The sequence below is a fragment of the Zea mays genome, chromosome 6, assembly GCF_902167145.1.
Source record: "Zea mays cultivar B73 chromosome 6, Zm-B73-REFERENCE-NAM-5.0, whole genome shotgun sequence".
Lineage (NCBI taxonomy): Eukaryota > Viridiplantae > Streptophyta > Magnoliopsida > Poales > Poaceae > Zea > Zea mays.
The window spans coordinates 135989786-136006773 of record NC_050101.1 but is presented as its reverse complement, the minus strand read 5'-3'; the positions used below and the strand labels follow the sequence as shown (position 1 = coordinate 136006773).

At 44.3% G+C, this 16988-nt stretch overlaps 1 protein-coding gene across 1 annotated transcript; it reads left to right on the top strand.

Moving 5' to 3' along the window:
- Positions 1–252: 252 nt before the first annotated feature.
- LOC100277387 (ubiquitin-40S ribosomal protein S27a-like) lies at positions 253–1052 on the top strand. The gene has a single exon (XM_008651144.3). It carries the CDS (start codon positions 388–390, stop codon positions 853–855), a length of 468 nt encoding a protein of 155 aa, XP_008649366.1. The 5' UTR covers positions 253–387; the 3' UTR covers positions 856–1052.
- Positions 1053–16988: the final 15936 nt, after the last annotated feature.

Here is a 16988-nt window from a genome sequence, read left to right as displayed (position 1 = left end):
CATGTTTGGCAGCTTATTTTAGTCAAACTTTTTTTTTTGAAAAATAGTCAAACCCAGCTTGCATTCCTGACCAAGCCTAGTCCGATGCGAAGCCCGGTATAGGCACTTTCCAGCCAGCCCATTCATTCTTTTTTGATTGAAGCCAACTTATTCATTTAACTGTGGGCCGCACGAGATAAGGCAAATCAGCCCAGCGCATGGAACACTGACTCCTGCACGATCCAGCCGTCAGATTCTCAAGCCCCTAGATCCAACAGTCCATGTCGTTTTTCTCCTCTATATAGGCGCACACAACCGAGAACACAGAAACCCTAGACTGCACCCCCATCCCGCAGCAGCCAAAACCTACCTAGCCGCCGCCGCAGGCGGCCCCCCATCGCCGCCAAGATGCAGATCTTTGTGAAGACTCTGACGGGGAAGACCATCACTTTGGAGGTGGAGTCCTCCGACACCATTGACAATGTGAAGGCCAAGATCCAGGACAAGGAGGGCATCCCCCCGGACCAGCAGCGGCTCATCTTCGCCGGCAAGCAGCTCGAGGACGGTCGCACCCTCGCCGACTACAACATTCAGAAGGAGTCCACCCTCCACCTGGTGCTCCGCCTCCGCGGTGGCGCCAAGAAGCGTAAGAAGAAGACGTACACCAAGCCCAAGAAGATCAAGCACAAGCACAAGAAGGTGAAGCTCTCCGTGCTGCAGTTCTATAAGGTGGACGACGCCACTGGCAAGGTGACCCGCCTCCGCAAGGAGTGCCCCAACACAGAGTGCGGCGCGGGCGTCTTCATGGCCAACCACTTCGACCGCCACTACTGCGGCAAGTGCGGCCTCACCTATGTCTACAACCAGAAGGCGTAATTGCTTGCCCCGATTTGCTTTATCCGCCAACCTATCAAGCATTCAGATGTTGGTTACTCAAATTGTATCTCATTTAGATCTGTCTGAGGTTGAAACTTAAATGGAGCAGTAGTATCTATCATATTGGTACCCCTGTTACTGAGTATAATTTTGTTTTCATATCCATCCTTACAGACGATTGCACTTTTTGCCCGTTTCACCATGATTTTTTGATTCGTAGGTCGATGATAGTAGTATTGCATAATTGGATTGATTTATGTTTGCTTGATTATTTTAATTGCTACTAATGTCTTGAGATAGGTACTATTTGACCATAATACTGGGTATGCTAAGTACTTGTTGATGTAATTGTTTGCGCTAAGGATTTTACAATCTTGATGTGGATGAATTAACGAGTAACTAATAGAACTAATAATGAACATTCATTGAGTTACATAGAATTGCTTGCTTCGTCTGTATATTGTTATCTTATCGTGCAAATCTGTTATCTTAGTACCCTGCCTAATATTCTTGCTGTTTTTGTTGCAGTCATGTATTGCAAGATGTTCTTTACGATTGTTCTCAGCTGTTGCTGGATCATTTTTTGCTTAACTGTAGTATTGTTTTATCTTTGTTATCTCAATACCCCTCATAATATTTTGCCTGCTTTGTCTGTATTATTGCTGGTTCGTTTATTGTGTGATGATTGTGCTGCACCCATAGATTGAATGGATTTCTTGTTTTGATTATACGTATTGAGTATAAATATGGTCTTATGATTGATTTATTTGTTTGTAGTACAATTATTTTTTTATCAGAATGATAGTTGGGGTTTGGTTCGGTCCTGTGATGGTGATGTCTGCAATTATTTTTACAATGTGATTGTATTCTTTAGCCTGTTTATGCCATGTTTTACTAGTATTATTTTTACAAAGTGCAAAAACTTCGTACTAGTCTCGACACATGACCGTTAATTAAGCTGCTGAATTGTGCACTGTATGACCATTATCAATATTTGGTGTGCTGGTGTCATGAACTAAACCGGCATGTGGCCTATGGAGGTGTTGTGATCAAACTTAACATTTGGTGTCCAGTTTTGAGCAATTCAATTTCAGTGGAGTTGACATTCCTCACAGAGCCTAAATCCCTGATTTACTGAATGTGCAGTCTTTGCTTTATTTCACCTTGCTTTCCCTGCCTATTGTGATTTTTTAATAATCTCAATGTTCGATGTGTAACTTCGCATGACATGATTGGTTAGCAACCAGCAGGTGGAACTGCTTGATTTCATACTGTTGTTTGATGTGTTGTTTGTAAGTTTGGATGTGGAGGCCTGCCAAGTTCTATTGTCGCTGGTATGCTCGGCTGCACAGATTTGTTACTTTGGTTTGTGTGATTCAGATTCAAACCACTTCTTTGCAAATCTAATGTGATTTGTAACGCCGTTAGAGCATCTCCAACAACGTGACCTATAAAAATGCCTTATAATTTAAAAATAAGTAAATTTTATAGAATTTAGGGCACCAACAAAACACTTCGCTCCAATAGTAAAGCCCTAAATCTAGATTATAGGGCAGCCCACTACGGTGTAGTATATTTGAGGCACTTGAGAAGGTGCCCTATAGTTTTTTGACAAAATTTGTTGAATTGAGGCACTGTTGAAGTGGTTTTTCTTGTGTTGAGCCCTATATTTCAATTTGAGGCACTAGTTTGAGACATTGTTGGAGATGCTCTTACTGGCAGATTTGAGCTGGCCGTAGTTTGGTTTGTATGAGCTTTTGATTTGGTCGTCCGTTGTGTTGTAGTTTGTTGTGGTTATGATTTGATGGTTGACGGACTTCTTGTTCAACCTGCCGAATTTGGTGAAATTTGAGAAATTGTACGCCTCTAGAAATGTACGGTTTTGAAGAACTGGTATGGGGTGATCACTAGGTGAAATTTTGAATTTGTTGGGATTGAGAGCAGTGGGCCTAAGCGATTCGGGTCAGTGGCTATCGTACATGGGTATTTGGGGTGACCTCTACGAAGTTGGCTATGGTACCAGTAGCTAGCTTTGGAGAGGTGTTATGTTAAAATTTTCATGCTAAAAGAGAGGTATCATCAAAAATAATATTGTTATCGTCAATTTTTTCATGCCACTTGTCGTCGTGGCTGGGGCTTTAGGTTGTGTCGCATTTCTTCCGCTGCTTCGTCGAATTTATTTTGTAGTTCAGATAACCGAAGCATTTTCTCCCTTCTCTTCTTGGCTTTGAGTGGAGGATTTTGTCCAGATTGGTATTCGGAGGAGCAAGAATAGCCTTTGGCGTCGTTGTTTTCTTCGTCGGTGTCACACCCGGGTTTAGGGGTGGATAACGAGCCGGCTCGGCTCGGCTCGTCCGAGTTCGAGCTGGCTCGTTAAGCTAACGAGCCAGCTCGGCTCGGCTCGTTAAGGTAACGAGCCACAGAGTCAGCTCGGCTCGGCTCGTTTACGAGCTCGAGCTGGCTCGTTTAGCTCGCGAGCCAGAGCAGAAAAAAAAAATAAAATGTATATAATAATTATTTTTTAGTTAATTTCAAACTAATTTAACAATAGAAAATAGTAATTATACTCATAGTTTCACAAACCACGTCAATATAACACCAAATTAGCACAATTCATCACTCATTAATTCACATACATGCTCATCAGTTTAACCCATAATTATATTTGCATAAACCAAATTAACACATAGACATAGTTCATTAATCATTAGTTTAATTCATAGGCCATAAACACCTCACATATATATAACATGTTCATCAATTATTTTGTAAATGATATACATATAGTTTCGTTTTGCTGGAATATGGTAGCTCGTTTAGCTCGCGAGCTGGCTCGTTAACGAACCGAGCGGGCTCATTAACGAACCGAGCTAGGATGTTAGCTCAGCTCGTGAAAAAATTCAAACGAGCCGATCCGAGCCGAGCCGAGCTGACCACGAACCGAGCGAGCCAGCGAGCCACGAGTATTTCGTCCAGCCCTACCCGGGTTTAGGGGTCCAAAACCCGGGCGCGAAATAATCACGTGTGCTAAAACCAAGTCTCACACATATGATGACTAATGATACAAAAACGAATGTCACATCTTTACTATATAATAAGAGTTCTGTACAAAATAGCTAAATAATTACATCATATGCAGACAACGATCTAGCAACCATAGTTGACTGGAAGACGACAGTCTAAACCACTCACAAACTCATCACAGCGTTCTTCATACGCCTCATTAAGTGGTACCTGTCCTTGACATGAGGGATATGAGTGCAGCAAGGGTGAACTTACATATGTTCATCGCTCAACAAGTTGTGGGGAATAATGTGTATGAACTCACCAAAGGTGGGAGCTCATGTGAAGTATAAGGCTTACCAAAAAATGGTTAAAGCTAAGCATTGCTTTTAAAGTTGGTCAAAATTTTATTAGCAGTTATTAGGTATAAGTAGATATCAACCTAATTAAATAAGAGATCAAACTTAATAATAACATCTGCTATGCAATGCATATGATAGATTAAGTTTAGTTCTATAAATTAATCATGCGAGAGTCCTGAGCTGTCCATGACCGCGAGCACGTCTAATATACCAGTTTTACACTCTATAGATGTTGCACCCTTTACCCACTTGACCTTTACAAAGTTTCACTAGCTTAAAAAACCCGCTACAGTGTAGAAAGCGTAATATAGGAATACCTTGTCCGAAAAGCTATCGCAGCATGATCGACCAGAGAACCTCTCTATACACAACTTCCCCTACTGCCCTTGTTTCTTTCGGGTAAGGTAGTCTTCCACTACCTTTTCTAATTAGTCAGCTAAGGACGTCCCATCCCAAGTTCTAGCTCCAGTGTGGAGTTTATAATATTAATTTAAATAGTTTTTAAAAAATATTTTTAATCTAAATAATGAATGAAATAACTTATCTAAACGTCTTCTGAAGGCTTACCGTTTTAGCTCCACGATTTTTTGGAGCATCTAATGACCTCCTCAAGTAACTCCACCAAATTTCTTGATGCTGGAGCTATCCCAAACAAGTTCTAAATATAGTCCAATATCATTACTACGAAACTCTCCTAGATGTCACAACTGGTGTGTGGGTGTGGGTGTGGGTGTCTGTTCGCCTACTCGCACAACACGCTCGCCTATTTAGGGCCCCTTTGGTAGGGTTTATTTTTCAGCTTCGGCTCTGGCTCATGCAAAAGTTGTGCCAAACACCTCTTTTTTCAAATGGCTTCACCAGTGAAGTGCTTTTTCAAAATGAACTAGAGGGCATGAGCCAAAAAAGTGGCTCACCCGGCTTCAGCTCACGTCATTTTTGCACAATAGCCTCCCACCAGCTCACGTCTTCTATAATGATATTTCAGCTATACATATAAAAGTATCTATAAAAAGTAAACTATACAAGGGTCTTTCTGAAAACAACCTATAAGCCGTTTTGCCAAATGATTTTTCAGAATGGTTTTGGCTCATCTAAAGAAGTGGCTTCACCTCGTGAGCCAGAGCCAAAGCCGTTTTTGGAGAAGCCAGAGCCCTGCCAAAGGGGCCCTTAAACTGCTTTTCTCCACTTCACAAACCAAATCCTCGTAAACAAAGCAATGGGTTCATTGTTTGATTTGAATATGCAGCCACCCGATGAAGATTTAGGTACGTGATTTCTTGCTTAATCTTCATATTGTACTGCACATTCTAATTGTTTTTTGCTACAGTTTTCGAGTTCAATGAAGAAGCAGTAGATTTACAATATGAGTGTTGAGCACCATATTGAGCGGCCGGACGGTCCGGCCCTGAGGCCGGACGGTCCGCGGTCCGGACAGTCCGCGCCTGTGGGCCGGACGGTCCGCGCATGCGCAGAGTAGTTTAGGGTTCCGAGTTTTGTGCTATGTTTGTTGGCTAGATTTGCGGAATTAACCCGGAATCCAGTCGTGTAAAGGGTCCAGCCCCCCTCCTCTATATAAAGAGAGGTCTACGGCCGATTTGTAATTATCAATCGAATCAATACAAGTTCTATTTCGCATTTTATCCTAGGAGTAGTTCTAGTCTAGTTTAGGTTTAGCCTCTCGATCCCCAAATTCTTCGCCTCTCTTCGACTCTATGCCGATTAGAGGAGTCTAGGTCGCCCGGCCCGAGCCTAGACAACCCCTAGGATCTCTCCTCCCCGACGGGGTCCCTCCCGGGAGCGAGATCCAGGCGCCGCCGGCGATCTTCCGCCGCCCCTGCGCACGCGCGGACCGTCCGGCCCTAGGGCGCGGACCGTCCAGCCGTCAGGCAGGAAACCTTAGCCCCTGCGCCAGGTCGCGGACCGTCTGGCCCCAGGCCGCGGACCGTCCGCGCCTGACCAGAGAGTACCGCCGCCGGTTCTTCTTGAGTATTTGGCGCTCCGAAAAAGCATCAACATACTTTTTGGCGACTCCGCTGGGGACAACATATTTAGACCTATCAAATCGGCCCTCAATGGCCGGTTCAAGGGATAGCTCTGATATTTCCCCAAGCAACATCATAGAGCCGACTTGGGACACATTGCCGGCTGACGAGCAGCTCCAGTTCGAGGAGCACAAGGAGCGGATGATCCAGGAGGCGAAAGCAAAGTTCTTGGCCAACTTCAAAGTGGATAGGAACAACAAGGTCGTCCGACATCGGGCGACGGATCCGGCTTCGCTCCAACCCACGCCAGATATCCCCAATGTAATTAATACCAACGATCTGCAATCTCTTAGAAATTATGTAGAAGATCAGCGTGAACAAATGCAGAACATCATAGGGGGTATGCAAAGCGATCTTAAGAGACTAGTACGTGCATTTGATAAATCTAGTATCGCCAATTTTCCTTCGCACGAGGTTGAGTTAGGAGGTAACACGCGTAACACATCGGCTACAGGTTGTCACGACCAGTCACAACCCCTTTATGGGATGCCGATGGACACGTACCCTGAGCAACCGCAAATCGGCAGCAAATCAGCCGATCTGCACATGCCCGAACCGTCCGCACATGAGCGCGGACCGTCCGGACCAACAACAGTCGGGCCGATTTTTAATGAGTTACCTAGATATGCGCCCGAACCACCACACACGACACAGAATCTAAACTACCCAGTCGGACCGTCCGCGTACAACAACGGACGATCCGCACATAATCACGGACGGCCCGGGCCAATGTCCGGACAGTCCGCACATGACCTTTTTGAGGAGGATTGTTACCGGAATCCTCACCCGTCCCAGCAGCACTTCTCATCGCACTATACAATGCATCAACCCATTAATTCAAGATCCAGAGCCCAGGAAAGCTTTCCGGCCCCACCCAAGAGGCCGGAAAGAAATGATCAAACCTATGACCCATATAAGGCAAATGAAAATGCACCACGTAACTCAAACCAATGGGGGGAAAGACAACATGCTAATATCCAGCCAACCCCACCTATGTTTGACCAGAGAGCCAGTGGTCTCGCACCGGCTGCCATTGATATAGTAAGGGAAGAAATAGCCGGGGCGTTCCGAGATAAGCTCGGAGTAAGCATGGTCCCTGGGGGGCAATCATATCGGAAACCTTATGACAGCCGATTTGATCACCACCCATACCCACAGGGAACCAGGATACCCGAATTCGCAAAATTTTCGGGTGATCAAGGGAAAAACACATGCGAACATATAGGCCAGTTCTTAGCACAATTGGGAGAATTGGCCGACACAGAGGCATTTCGCGTACGTTTATTTTCATTATCGCTAACAGGAACCGCGTTTGCATGGTATGCCACTTTACCTCCTAATTCCATTTCATCATGGGGGGATCTAGAACAAAAATTTCATGATCATTTTTCTCCGGTGACTATGAGTTGGATTTGGTAGATTTAGTGTCGTTGCGACAGACAAAAGATGAATCGGTTAATGATTACATCCGGAGATTCCGAGATACAAGAAACCGATGCTTTCAAATTCGTTTAGCAGAGAAACAGCTAGTAGGATTAGCCTTTAATGGTCTGCGATATTATTTAAAAGAAAGATTAGAAGGCATCCAATTTTTTACACTAGCACAGTTACATCAGAGAGCTTTGGCTTGCGAAAGCCGGAGCAAAGAAACTGCTAAAACAATGCGTCACAACGTACACATAGTAGAATGCGACCAAAGTAGCTCGGATGACGAATCAGCGGAAGTGTACGCTGCTGAAATGGTTTGGCCAAAACAGGCCAAATCTTCGGCTTGTTCCTCCTTACAGCCGGTTCAAAAGAAACGGCAAGAGGAGGTTAAGTTTACGTTTAATGTCGGTAAGTGTGATAAAATATTTGACGAGTTACTCAAAAATGGCAATATTAAAATAAATCACACTGTTCCATCTGCCGACGAGCTAAAACGTCGTGTGTACTGTAAGTGGCACAACTCATTTTCTCATGCCACTAATGATTGTAATGTATTTCGGCGACAGATTCAATCGGCCATCAATGAAGGACGATTGAAATTTCAGGAAATGCAGGTGGACACAGAGCCCTTTCCGATGAACATGATTGACTTCGAGGGCAAGAAAGTCCTAGTTCGGCCAAACACAGCCGATAAAGACAAAGGCAAAGAGACAATCATCGGCAATGCTAAAGAGGCCGATGGGGATCGTAAAGTTTCTCGCAGGAAAGTGGTAGCCGAGAAGACTCCCGATGGAGGGGAGACCCTAAAGGTGACCATCACAGCCTCCAGTACTGGGGGGCAAGCGCAGACAGGGAGACAGATGCAGGAACCCGTGCTACGTATCCCGGACGGTCCGGCACGTAGGCGCGGACGGTCCGGGACCCCACCGGACGGTCCGGAGAGCTCCGGCGGACGGTCCGGCCGTACTCAGGATTCACAACGTCCACGTACTTTCAAACCACGACGACCAGAGATAGGTACGTGGAAAACAAATACATTTAAAGCAGCTGGTCGGCTGATCAAGCCTGGCTCGACTTTCGATCAATTGCTGTCTAAGTACGTTAAAAAGAAGGCCGGCCCCAGTGACCGGCCACCGAAGCGACCCCGCTCACCCATTCATGAGCAACGTCAGGTCAGGCCGATTGGACCATCTCACCAATCGGAAGAAATGAAAGGTCCTATTGTACAATTGAGACCTAACATGCCGACATGGACCCCTCCACCCCCTTATCCATCTATGCCATATCCATACACATATTTACCTCCACCATATGTCCCAAATCAAATGTGGGGCATGCCACCATATCCATTTGGGATGCCACAGTACCCCGCCTGGGGGGCACCCCAAACATCCGTTTTTGATAGGCTGGCGCCGCCAGTACAAGACCGATTGAGCGCTGCTGAATCCGGTCACCACGCACAAGCCCAACAAGATTGCCGGACTACTCGGCCTCCTAGACCGACCAATCCGGCAGGGGGGCATATGCCTATAGCAACTCAAAGAACAACAAAAAAGGACAGCATCAAAATAGGCACCGCAGATGTTGTCATACAGGGAGACAATAAAGGGTCGATGATTTTCGGCGAATCGGCCAACACAACCGAAAAGGATACAGCTACCATCAAAATAGCCGATCCAAAATACTCCATGCCTCGATGGTGCCCAGCGGGATTGACACGATCCCAAAAGAGAAAATTACAGCGCCTAAGAGCAAAGGAGAGCCAGGAGAAGGAGGCGGAAAAGACATTTAATGACACACATCCACTATACCCGCCACCGCAAAAGAAATGGAGACCGAAGGCCGTTGAGAAAAAACAAACGACCACAGAAATAGAAAGTCAACCTGCACCAGGCGCGGACCGTCCGGCCCCCGCGCACGGACCGTCCGCCGTTCACCAGGAAGCCTCTGGACAACCTGCACCAGGCGCGGACCGTCCGGCCCCCGCGTGCGGACCGTCCGTCGTTCACCAGGAGGCCTCCAACGACACGACAACATCAATGGAAGAGGACGACTTGCTGGGAGAAGACCTGGTCGACTACGAGGCTTCTCCAGAACGCCCAGGTATGGATGTAAATATTATTACATTTTCTGCCGATTGTACTATCATCGGCGACGATGAACCTGTTGTTGCCCAGTTTGATTTTGGTCCTAAAGAAGCCGCCTTTACTAAACCAAAGGAATCGGTAAATCATTTAAAGCCGCTCTTCGTGCGCGGTCACATTGATGGGATACCGATTGCTAAGATGTTGGTAGACGGAGGGGCGACTGTAAATCTAATGCCTTATTCATTATACAAAAAATTAGGTAAACAAGATGACGAACTTGTCAAGACCAACATGACCCTCAGCGGTGTTGGAACTGATAGTTCGATCAAAGCCAGGGGAGTCACGTCCGTTGAATTAACCATCGGGACTAAGACCCTTGCTGCTGCATTCTTCGTCGCTGATGTAGAAGGAAATTACAGTTTAATTCTAGGCAGAGATTGGATTCACGCCAATCAATGTATACCTTCTACATTACATCAAATGCTAATACAATGGGTAGGGGATGACATAGAACAAGTACATGCTGATGTATCGGCCTGCATCGCTGTGGCTGATGCCCCTGTACTCTGGACTTATGAGACTGCTACATGTCTCACAGGAGTAGATTTTTCTGATTATCAATTCATAAGTATAGATAAGAAAGGTTTCATTCCTGTAATGCTAGAGCCGATGGAGAATCGGCTAAATCCTAAATAAAGTTTAAATGATGAATACACACAAAATTCATGAGTCTTTGGTCACGGACAGTTCGGCCGCCAAGGCCGGATGGTCTGGTCTTTCACGAAAGAGTTCGGACTTTAAGACCGAACATCTACCACAGCGAAAAGATAGTATTACGGATGATCCGGTCCCCGAGACCGGAAAGTCCGCCATCACACAAAGATCATCTGATTCCTCTGTGGGGGACATGATAGAGGAATTCAGAGATCTTGATAAACTAGGACAGGGGTTTACATCGGCCGATCCTTTGGAGGAGATTGACATAGGAGATGGTAAAACTCCAAGGCCGACTTTTGTAAACAAGACCCTGGAGACCGATTCTAGAAATGAGATGATCGGTCTATTGAAGGAATATTCAGATTGCTTTGCTTGGAATTATACTGAGATGTCTGGATTAAGCCGAGAGATCGTAGAGCATCGGCTGCCTATTAAATCTGGTTTCAGACCTTTCAAGCAAAGAGCTAGAACATTTCGTCCGGATCTTCTCCCACACATCAAGGACGAAATCCACCGGCTGCTAGAAGCTGATTTTATCAGACCTTGCAGATACGCAGAGTGGGTCTCCAATATTGTGCCGGTGGAGGAGACAGGTAAACTTAGAGTATGCATTGATTTTCGCAATTTAAATAGAGCAACTCCTAAAGACGAATATCCCATGCCCATAGCCGACACATTAATCAATAATGCATCAGGAAATAGAATTATTAGCTTCCTTGATGGTAATGCCGGATATAATCAGATTTTCATGGCCGAAGAAGATGCGTCTAAAACGGCCTTTATATGTCCAGGCTTCATTGGTTTATTTGAGTGGGTTGTCATGACATTTGGTCTGAAAAATGCTGGTGCTACTTATCAGAGGGCTATGAATTTGATCTTCCATGAATTGTTAGGAAACACCGTGGAAGTTTACATTGATGATATTGTAGTCAAATCGGTTGAGTTTAGTTCTCATATAGCTCATTTGCGCAAGGCCTTTGATAAAATGTATCAGTATGGTTTGAAAATGAACCCACGTAAATGTGCTTTTGGAGTGTCGGCTGGTAAGTTTTTAGGATTTGTCATACATGAACATGGTATAGAGATAGAACCTGACCGAATCAAGTCTATTCGGAATGTGGGGCCTCCGACCTGTAAAGTCGAGGTACAGTGGTTCCTCGGCAAGGTGAATTATTTACGACGGTTTATTTCTAACCTAGCCGGGAAGATTGATGCGTTTACCCCTATTCTTCGGCTTAAGAATGATGTCGAATTCGCTTGGGGGGCAGAACAGCAAGAAGCATTTGATCTCATCAAAAAATACTTATCTTCGGCTCCCGTATTAAAAGCACCACAAGCAGGAGTGCCATTTCGATTATATATTGCAGTTGAGGATAAGGTCATTGGGGCTGTTCTGACACAAGAAACTGAGGGGAAGGAGCATGTGGTGGCATATCTAAGCCGAAGGTTGGTGGATGCTGAAACAAGGTACACTTTTATTGAAAAGTTATGCTTATGCTTGTTTTACGCATGCACCAAATGTAGATGTTATTTGCTGTCTAGTCATTGCACTGTTTCTGGTCAAGCCGATGTGATCAAATACATGTTGCATAACCCAATTATGAGTGGTAGAATTGGTAAGTGGGCTTATGCACTAATAGAATATGACTTGGGCTATGAACCATTGAAATCTATGAAAGGCCAAGTCGTAGCAGATTTCATTGTAGAACATCGGGTTAATGATATTCATGAGCTAGACATGTCATACCTCACTATTACTCCTTGGACTTTATATTTTGATGGATCGGTTTGCAATGAAGGGCAAGGAATTGGCATTGTACTTGTTTCACCAAGTAATGTCTCCTTTGACTTCTCTAGCCGATTGAAAACTTGTTGCACTAATAATCAAGCTGAATATGAGGCCCTCCTATTCGGTTTAGAACTTTTAAATGGTATGGGAGTAAAACATGTGATGGTATTTGGTGATTCTCAGCTGGTTGTCCAACAAGTGTTAGAAGAATATCAATGTTTTGATGGTACTCTAAATAGTTACCTTGAGAAATGTTGGAGCATAATCCATTCTTTTGACGAATTCAGTATTCGGCATATCTCTAGAGTTGAGAATCATAGAGCTAATGATTTGGCACAAGATGCATCAGGTTATCGGATAAAGAGAGGGAAGTTTCACAAAACTGAAAATCTGATAACCAGTGCAAAGCCAAATTCCCAGGTCGCGGACCGTCCGCGTGATGACGCCGGACCGTCCGGGGTTACCAGAAATGTTCTTTTCATTAATTCGGCTGACAATGAAGCCGATGCAAGTGATTGGAGGACACCTATACTTAATTATTTACGAAATCCAAATATCAGGACAGATAAGAACATTCGGCGAACAGCTTTCAAGTATGTTTTGATGAGTGATGAACTTTACCGCCGAACAGTCAATGACATCCTGCTTAAGTGCTTGGGCCCAGATGACGCTATATTAGCCATGGCCGAAGTACATGAGGGAATTTGTGGTACTCATCAATCAGCTCCAAAGATGAAGTGGTTGTTGCGAAGGTCTGGTTTTTATTGGCCTAGTATGATAGCTGATTGTTTCAAGTACTACAAGGGTTGCCAAGTGTGTCAAAAATTCGGCGACCTACAGTTGGTCCCTGCAGCCGAATTACATCCTATCATCAAGCCTTGGCCGTTCAGAGGATGGGGATTAGACTTTATTGGAGAAATTCATCCTTCATCATCAAAGGGGCATCGGTTTGTGTTAGTTGTCACTGACTACTTCACCAAATGGACTGAAGCCGTTGCTCTAAAGAACATGACACACAAGGAGGTAATTGAGTTTATAACTGAGCATATCATTCATAGATTCGGCATTCCCCAGACCTTAACTACAGATCAAGGTACTTCTTTTATGTCAAAGGAGGTAGGTGAATTTGCTGAATTATACAGAATTAAGCTGCTTAATTCATCTCCATATTATGCTCAGGCCAATGGTCAGGCCGAGTCTAGCAATAGGACATTGATTAATTTGATAAAAAAGAAAATATCTGATAATCCTAAACATTGGCATAAGATTTTGTCTAAGGCTTTATGGGCTCATAGAATATCTAAACATAGGGCTACTAAAGTATCTCCTTTTGAGCTTATCTATGGGCAGGAAGCAGTGTTGCCTGTGGAAATAAGTTTGAATGCTATCAGGTTCGCCAGACAAAATGATCTAACTGTTACCAATTATTATGATTCAATGATGGATAATATTGATGAGGTGACTGACAAAAGGATGATAGATTTGGGAGCAATAGAAAAAGACAAAATCATGGTAGCCAGGGCCTACAACAAGAAGGTCAAAGCAAAATCATTTCAAGTAGGGGACCTGGTGTGGAAGACCATTCTACCTCTAAGGAATAAAGACCGGAAGTTCGGGAAATGGTCACCAAGCTGGGAAGGCCCTTATAAAGTAAAACAGGTGATGTCTAGCAACGCCTATTTGCTACAAACATTACAAGGCAAAGACTTGCCTAAGGCTTTGAATGGGCGTTTCCTCAAACAGTACCATCCTAGTATGTGGCAGGATGCCTAAGAGAACCGATGTAATCACATCGAGTTAGTTGTTTTTGGTTTGCTCAGCTCCACCAAAAGGCAGGGGGGCATATGTTGAGCACCATATTGAGCGGCCGGACGGTCCGCGGTCCGGACAGTCCGCGCCTGTGGGCCGGACGGTCCGCGCATGCGCAGAGTAGTTTAGGGTTCCGAGTTTTGTGCTATGTTTGTTGGCTAGATTTGCGGAATTAACCCGAAATCCAGTCGTGTAAAGGGTCCAGCCCCCCTCCTCTATATAAAGAGAGGTCTACGGCCGATTTGTAATTATCAATCGAATCAATACAAGTTCTATTTCGCATTTTATCCTAGGAGTAGTTCTAGTCTAGTTTAGGTTTAGCCTCTCGATCCCCAAATTCTTCGCCTCTCTTCGACTCTACGCCGATTAGAGGAGTCTAGGTCGGCCGGCCCGAGCCTAGACAACCCCTAGGATCTCTCCTCCCCGACGGGGTCCCTCCCGGGAGCGAGATCCAGGCGCCGCCGGCGATCTTCCGCCGCCCCTGCGCACGCGCGGACCGTCCGGCCGTCAGGCAGGAAACCTTAGCCCCTGCGCCAGGTCGCGGACCGTCCAGCCCCAGGCCGCGGACCGTCCGCGCCTGACCAGAGAGCACCGCCGCCGGTTCTTCTTGAGTATTTGGCGCTCCGAAAAAGCGTCAACAATGAGGTTGGCTTGTTTGACTTGAACATGGAGGAGCCACCTGTTGAAGAGTCTTTTGGTAGAAAATTCTTCCACAGTTTTTAAGCTTGTTGCACGACATGGTGTAGAGGATGACATGTGTGTGTCATTTTTTTCAATAGGCTTTGGTACCACTAGAAGATGATGTTGTGATGGACTTGACATGTGATGAACCGGACAGATGTAAGTTAGTTTTTTAGAACAGTTCACATGTAAGTAACATTTTTCAGTTGATGTTATGAAGCGGAAAGATTATTCCGAACAAGTTAAAAATCAAGCATACCATGAACTGTTGGCTAGAAGTTGTAGAGGAGTGCTCCCAAAGAATGCTACAAGAGAAGTTGCTGCAAAATTTAATATGCATATTCGAACTGTTCAGAGCTTGTGGAAACTAGGTAAAATAAACCTTGCTTCATCAAGGCGCTCCGGTCAGTTTTGCTAATAGAAAGATAGGGTCTTAAGCCAGTAATAATAAATTATGAGCAGTTGCGTAATGTTCCTCTTAAGGATAGAACCACCCAAGACAAGAAGATACATGCAAAGCTCTTGGTATTTGCAAGAGAACACTTGTTGAAGCAGTTGAAAGCAGTTGAAAGTAGGAAGCACACAAGTAGTATTAAACCAAAGCAAACAAGAAGGCTAGGCTACAGTTTAGTGTTGACATGCTTGAACAAGAAAGCTTGCATGATAGACCAAGATTTAAGAGTCTTTTTGACCATATTTTCATTGATGAGAAGTGATTCTTTATTACTCGTAAAGCTGAGAGGTATTATTTGCTCCCGATGAAGATGGACCATTACGTACTTGTAAAAGTAAGAACAACATCCCTAATGGAGTTTGCACTTTCGATGGAAAAGATTGGATGTTTTCCTTTGGTTACATTTGAACGTGCTAAGAGAAGTAGTGTCAATCGACTAGTGGGAACAATGGAGGTTAAAACCTATTATGGCCCGTTTGGATCATTGAAATTGAATTCCATTCTAACAATAGTAATTTAGTCATATATCAATTAAGCTAATTCGGTTTTATGCAAAATATATTTGTATAATATTATTAGCAAGATGTCGGAGATATTTATGTGCTACATTTTTACTATAAAGGAGTGAGTCTTTGTCATGTAAGTTATAGAGTAGAAACAAATTCTACTAATGCATAAAATCATTTCGCATCCTTCATCCCATGAATTTGATATAGGTTTATAACTAAACTTTGGAAAGTGTCGGAATGTCAAATTCTAAACTAAATAAGTTACTTTATTGAGTGAATTCCAATTCCTCTAAGACGAAGGGATCCAACAGCTCGGTTACTTAAATTACGAGAGATGTGATTAGACAGTACATGATGGAGAATCTGTTGCCGGCTATTAAAGCTAAGTGGCCACGTGAAGATATGAATACACCTATGTACATCCAACAAGACAACACACCCTCTCATATAGAAGTTGATGACCTGCTGTTTTGTGAAGCTGCACAAGAAGATGGTTTTAACATTCGTCTAAAATGTCAGCCACCCAATTCTCCATATTTCAATATATTGGATTTGGGGATTTTTTTCGTGCCATACAATCAATTCAGTATAAAAAATCTGCAAAAACAGTGCAAGACCTTATTCCAGTAGTGAGAGAGGTTCGCACTTTGTACTAAATTTGATACGATTATAACGTCTACATCAGTGCAGATACTAACACTCTTATGATATTGCAGGCATTTGATGAATATTCTCCACGCAAGGCAAACGGTACATATCTCACACTTCAAAAAGTATGGAAAGAAACAATGAAAGCTCATGGTTCAAATAAGTTCAAGATTCCTCACATGAAGAAGGGCACACTAGAAAGACAAGGAAGACTACCATTACAAATTCACTGCGAACCGAGATTAGTACATGAAGCTAATGAAAGGCTTGCTGCATGGAACACTTAGAGATAGTGCTAGAAAGTTTGATTTAACAAAATCTAAAAGCTTCGTTTAACGAGTTCACCCATCTTGTTTTTCCTTCTTTCATCATCTACGTTGTCCTTCTCTCCCTTCACCCCTTCTTCAACCTCACCTTCGTTGTCGGATGGAGTATGGAGCCTAACACCTCTCTCACGCCATCTGAATGTTGGCCGGACGTATGGATGCTGGCGGGCTTGGCGTTGGACAGGGCGGCACTGGGATTTGCGAGCAGCAGCAGCTGCACGAGCAGCTCACCGAGTTGGGTTACGCCAGTACCAGCTTGGGTCAGACTCGTCACTCGT

Bases quoted from the DNA above. Each gene is read 5' to 3' on its own strand.
- LOC100277387 (XM_008651144.3), top strand. From the start codon at position 388: ATGCAGATCTTTGTGAAGACTCTGACGGGGAAGACCATCACTTTGGAG.